At 34.8% G+C, this 6,491-nt stretch overlaps 1 protein-coding gene across 1 annotated transcript; it reads right to left on the bottom strand.

Moving 5' to 3' along the window:
- Window positions 1-5,705: 5,705 nt before the first annotated feature.
- On the bottom strand, window positions 5,706-6,491 carry LOC136079355 (E3 SUMO-protein ligase ZBED1-like). Its single transcript, XM_065795091.1, has one exon. It carries the CDS (start codon window positions 6,489-6,491, stop codon window positions 5,706-5,708), a length of 786 nt encoding a protein of 261 aa, XP_065651163.1.

Below are 6,491 nucleotides of genomic sequence, written 5' to 3'. Positions count from 1 at the left end.
AACGACCCTTGGAGATATATTTCTTGCAATATCTCGAAAAATACAAGTCCAATTTGTATAGTTTTTTTGTGTGCTTATGACTAAATTGTTCCTTAAAAAGGTTTTATTGACCAACATAATGAAGCAGAAGGCTTTGCATACAACAGTGGTGGTTTTTATTCTGTAAAAAACCTAATGTACTTTTAGTATTTTTTTAAAATGCGTTTTTCTAACGATTAACTTTTTGTGCATTTTTTTGATTTTTTAACAAAGATAACTTTTTAACCGTTCGTTGGAATTTTTTCAATTTTTCAGCAATTATTCTTGAGTGTATTTGTGATGTGCTGAACTAAAGAAAATTAACTTTTTTTTATATTAAAGTATTAAAGTTTGAATTTTAGCAAGCTGTACTTATACTTTTTTCTTTTTATTGATAAAATTTAATGATTTTAAAGTTATTAAATGTTGTTTATTGTATAATTTTTAATTCAGCACATTTTTTGAACGTATATAAAACTACTTATAAAGTTTGGTTTGTAGAACATGAATTGTTCCCAAGATATTCTTGTTAAAAAAAGGTCCATTTTTTCGCCTAAATTTTGCTAATTTATGCGCACAATTACCGAGCAGGGGGGGGGGGGAGAGGAATTTTATTTTTTGAAATGATTTAATTTAACACTTCAGAAAAACATAAATGTTCCTATAAAATATCAAGTTTTAAATTTTTTTCCTCTTAAAGGGTACTACCACCTTGACTACACCGAGTACTAAGACTGTTCCTTGAGAAATGACGTTTCATTAACTTCGTTTCCCTCCAGTCTATTATACCTCCTTGGTTTAACAGGAGGCAAAAAATATCATAATAACTACGTTGATCTTATTTAGATTAATGTATTTAAAAAACTTCACAAAATTTTGACAAACAAATTTCAATTCAAAAGACATAAATTAAATTTACTCGTCTGATGACATTCGTTGAAAGTTTGTGGAGATATTTTATTTTTGTTCTGAATTTATTTGACTTTCGACTCTTCTTTTACGTTTAACGTTTGGTAGAATAACAATAAAAAATTTGCAAGCTACATTTTAATTTCATCCTGATTTTTGTTTTTTATTACAATACTTATTACAGTATTTGAGATACAGATAAAAATAAAAGAAAAATTACGAGTAAAGAAATAAAAAATAAATACATAACTTTGATAATAAAGTTGAACAAGTTCAATCCGTTGCTTTGGTAAAGGAGAATATTTTTTTTGGATCATTGTACCGACCCCATGATCTAAACGACACGGTGCTCCTTGAGACAATAGCGTCAATAGCTAAATTGAAGGCGGTATTAAACATTATTGGATCCGCAACGATGCTGGTTTACGGTGATTTTAATTTCGCACACACAAATTACGAACAAATAGACGCGGACGCGCTATTTATGGAATAAAGCAGGGTACAATGAAATATCAAAATACATTGAATCGCTCGACTGGAAAACTTTATTTAGTGGCTTCTCAACAAACGAATGTTACCTTGTTTTTTGTCTAAAAAGAGAATACACTTGCAAGCTTTATATACCAACTCTAAACACTCCTTCTGTCGAAGTTTCTAACCCATTGGTAACACAGACAGTTAAAGAGGCAATAAATAAAAAAAGAACTCTGTGGGCAAAGTACCGAGTTGCTGGGCGCTTTACGCACGAAATCCTTTAATAAAAAAAGTTAAAATAGCAGTGCTTGATTACGAATCAACAATAGTTCAAGCTTCAAAGAATAACTCAAAATTGATTCACGCCTATATTAACAAAAAAAGCTAAACACAAAATACGAGTTTTTTAGAACAGTACAGGTGAAAGCACAGTTGATAAGGAGAAAATATGTAGAATTTTAAATGACTACTTTCAATCGGTTTTCGTAATCGAGCTGAAAGGTTCGATGCTAGATTTCAAACCAAGGATGGAAGTGACATGTACGACGTAGTTTATTGCACGTGATGAAGTACAGAAAAAACTTGAAAACCTTGACGTAAACAAGACAATGGGCATTGACGGCGTCCATCCAAGGCTTCTCAAAATGTGTGCAGTAGCGTTTTCCGTTCCACTTATCCTTATTTTTCAGATTTCACATTCTAAAGGTGAGGTGCCAGACGACTGGAAGCGCTCAAATATAACATTTATATTTAAGAAGGGCTTTAAACTAAAGCATCTCATTACAGACCAGCATCACTCACTAGTATTCTTTGTAAAGTTATGGAGCGTTTTGTTCGAGACCAGATTTTAAACCAGTGTATTATAAACGGTCTTATATCAAAAAACCAACACGGTTTTGTTTTCAAAAAGTAATGCTTGACAAACCTTCAGGAAACACTTGATCTTTTAACAGAAGCTATGTGCCAGGGATACGCTACTGATGTAATCTTCACAATTTTCCACACAGTAGACTTTTCCACAAAATTCAAAACTACGGAATTAAAGAGGAGCTTCACGCATGGATTAAAGCATGGCTCTCAGGAAAGCAGCAGAGAGTCATAATTGGAGATTGTACATCAGATTGGAAAAATGTTATTAGCTGCGTACCCCAAGGTTCGGTCTTGGGTCCATTAATGTTTGTCCTGTACGTTAATGATCTTCCAGACACATTGGAACATCAGATTAAACTCTACGCTGATAACAGCTAAATTATCGACGTTATAAAATCTGACCGGGACGCGGAGAATTTGCAAGCAGACTTAGACAAAGCCATTTAATGGTCACATTGCTGGCTCATGACATTTAATACCGAAAAGTGTAAAGTCATGCATACTGGCCGAGGGAAAAAAGTATCAAACGAGACAATTTCATGCCTGGACCAGACGGTCTGACACTTGCAATTGAAGTAACTCATTTAGAGAGATCTTGGAGTTTATATCTCAGATAATCTTAAACTTAATGCTCAAGTTTCAGCAGCTGCGGAGAATGCTCCTTAGGGAAGCTGAAAAAAACTTTTTGTACCCGTAGTTTTTCACTGTGGAAACAACTGTATACCACGTATGTTCGTCCTCACCTAGAGTACGCTATCTAAGCGTTGTCGCCTAACCAACGGGCAGACACAGAAGCGCTAGAAAAAGTTCAAAACCGTGCTACAAAAACCATTTCTGAGATTAAGCATCGCACCGCCGAGCAGCAAAGAGTCATGTTAGGTCTTACTACACTTCAAGAAAGAAGAATAAGAGGTGATATAATTCTGATGTTCAAACTCATGCGTGAAATCGATGAAACAAGCTTTCACGTACGATTCAATGATCCTTTGTCGTCGAAGTATATTATGCGTGGTCATAATCAAAGACTTGCACAGCAAAGAGTACTCAATTGCATTCCAAGAGAAAAATTTTCACGAACCGTGTTATTTTGCAGTGGAATACCCTGCCGCAAATAGTAATTGACGAGACTTCGGTGAACATGTTCAAAAATCGACATTTAAATCAGTTAAAAGAGAATTTTAAAAGATAACTGGAAATAAACTCTCTCCACATTTTTCCAGTATTCTATTATGTACTAAAAGTATAGTATTGTATTGCAGATGTGCACGAGTATCTTAAGACTGTTATACCATGTTCACACTAATGATGTTTGGCGGAACATTATTCTGGAACAAATGTTCCTGGAACAAAATGTTCCTGAAACAAAATGTTCTACATAATGTTCCTTGTAGCGTTCACATGTAAAATTGGCGGTGCATAAAACATAAACAAACGGTAAGTAAAACTCAAATAAAAATTAGTGACAAGTAGTTTTGGATATACACATTTTTTATATAATTTATTAATTTTTAATATTCATTATTTTACAAGAGGTAAAACTAAATGCAAATAACGCTAAGGGCCCAGCTAGCTCAGGTTTAGACAATAGAAACCCAACCCAAAATACCCGCCATACAAAAGGCGACGTTGGAGTTTTGTTATCCCGTTTCTTATAAAGCTTGGCTTTTATGGATAGGTCATATCTCCTTTAGTCGCTTTTGACGACACAGAGTAGTAGTCCGTCAGTGGTATAGTGCTGAATAAACATATTATACATTAATAAGCTATCCACGACCGTTTAAAACTATTCTCATTTTGTGTTCATACATATTTAAAATTTATTTATTTAGACACATTTGATAAACTCAAGTAAAGTAAGTTTAATTTAAAACAAATAAATACATAACCATATTACAACTAAAGCTTAAATAATAAAAAACATTACTTTATTTGTCCCCTTCATAAAGGTATTTAGTAACTGAGTCACGAACATTTTGTCCTGGTCCATTGTTCCCAGCAGTAGAAACTATTGGGTTGAGCCACATTATCATCATGATTATGCGTAAGCCATTCTATTATAATAATGTCGTCACAAATGTTGTGAAGAGTGTGAAGATTTGTCAATATTCACAAATGTTGTGAAGAGTGGCGCAAGCATTAACAATTCTTGTAGCAAAGTTAATGTCGCATTCCATACGTTTGCAAATGACACGGAATCGAGCTTTAACTAACCATGAGCGAGACTAGGTTTTTTCAAACCGAGACGAGAACGAGACAAGAAGTTAGTACTTCTCGTGAGACCGAAACGAGACGATATGAGAAATTTAACAATTTTTGAAAACAAATTTATTAAAATCCAAGTAAAAAAAAAAATGTAAACATGGTTTTGATAAATAGACACAAATGACATTTGCCAAATGTAAACAACTTTTTCAAATATTAATTCAGAATTTTTTTGCCAAACTTTTCCAACAAGACAATGTTTTCTCTGATTAAGATGATTTGTTCTACTTTTTCTGGGTGTAAGTTGTGTACGAAATTTCCACCTGAGCTAAAAACTCTCTTTGATTTAGTTGAACTTGCTGGAATAAATTTTGCTAGCTAATGAAGAGAGTTCTGGCAATGTATTTGAATTCAATTTCCACCAATCAAGAATCGAAAAGTCTTTTTTGGAATCAGGGAGATATTCATACTAGCACATTTCGCACAAAATAGGATTCAGTTCAGATGTTGGCTCTTGTGTTTCAAGCCTGACGTTTAACTTGCGCTTCAGTTTTGAATTAGGGGACAAATCTGTTGAAAGGACTCTGGCAACAGGTTGGCACTCAACATTATCCTTAACCTGTGAGGCTAACCATTCTTTTTTTGAAATTTTTTGAAGAGCTTTAAGTGAAGTTCCTTTAAAGCAGGATTTAAGTAGTTTGCTGCAGCACTCAATAAGTTTCCAGTGTGACAAAGAGGAAATCTTTTCTCAATTCAGCTTTTCAAGTGTTTTGCATACAAGACACCTTAGCCATTTTTTCCATCCGTCTCAATAAATTGATCAATTTTGTCATGGATTAAATAAAGAGAATCGGCGACGGTGTTAATTGTTGGAATAGACTCAGCCGACCACGTTTCTGTAGCTTCTTTAAGTGGTGCCAAAAATTCTACTGCTTCCTCGATTGATTTCCACTGTGATGCACTGATGGTCTTTGAAGAAAAAATATCTTCATTTGCACATAAGCTGATAATTGCACTCTTTAGATGTAGGACAGAAGCCATGCAATCCAGTTCACTATTCTATCTTGTGTCAACAGATTGGCGTAACTGTCTAAAATTGATTCCTTGAGCGTCTGATTCTGATTCAAGCAACTCAGCTGCAACTGTTGACTGGTTAGTTAAGAAGCCAAATCTTTGCATGTGTGCAACGCATCATCCATTCCAGCAGTCATTCCAAATGAGTCTCGAACTGCTCATTGCAAAATATGATTGTTGCACAAGTATTGGTCAAAGCGCTTTGACAATTTAACTGCAAGTTTCATGTTTCTTGCCCGGTCGTTTATGCAGTACATTGGCAAATCAGCAGGCAAATTTAGTTCTTCTAAGAAAGAATCCAGCTTTCCTTCAATTAAGATACCTGTGTGTCTGCCTGGGAACTGTTGGACATGGGGTGTCCATTGATGTAGTCTCCAATTTTCGTCAATAGCATGACAAATCCAAGAGATGTAGCTGTCCTGAGCTCTAGAAGTCCAAAGGTCAGAAGTAAGTGCAACACTTTTTAGATTTGGCGTAATCTCCGTTGTTATGCTCTTCATTCCAGCTTGAACTTCTCTAGACCGAATTGAAAGCTTTCTTGAATATGTTGTTCTGTGATGAAGGCTCAGTTTAGGGTTTGCAATGTCAAACAATTTCTTGAAACCTCTTCCTTCAACTGCTGAAAAGGATGCCAGATCAGTGCAAAAGTAATCCAGCACTGCAGAGTCAAACTGTTTTTGAATGGAATTGTCTTTGTCATATTTGGACTTTGTTTCAAGCATTTCGACCATGGTTTGTTGTTTCTTCTTAGGAGGAGGAAGAAGAGTGTCGTCAGTTTTTTCAGAATACTCAACGTAATCTTGGCAGTGTTTTTTTTCAAGGTGACGATGAAGTCCGCTTGTGTTTCCATCTTTTGTTTTCAAAGACTTTTTGCACGCCTTGCATTCAGCACCGTCACTTGTTTTTTGAAAATATCTCCAGATTTTGTTTTTTCTTGGTGACAT

This window comes from Hydra vulgaris, chromosome 04, assembly GCF_038396675.1.
Source record: "Hydra vulgaris chromosome 04, alternate assembly HydraT2T_AEP".
NCBI classification, from domain to species: domain Eukaryota; kingdom Metazoa; phylum Cnidaria; class Hydrozoa; order Anthoathecata; family Hydridae; genus Hydra; species Hydra vulgaris.
Note: the sequence above shows the minus strand (reverse complement) of the source record. Positions and strands in the feature narration are given on the sequence as shown.

Coding starts and splice junctions, on each gene's coding strand:
- LOC136079355 (XM_065795091.1), bottom strand. CDS start 6,491: ATGTCACCAAGAAAAAACAAAATCTGGAGATATTTTCAAAAAACAAGT.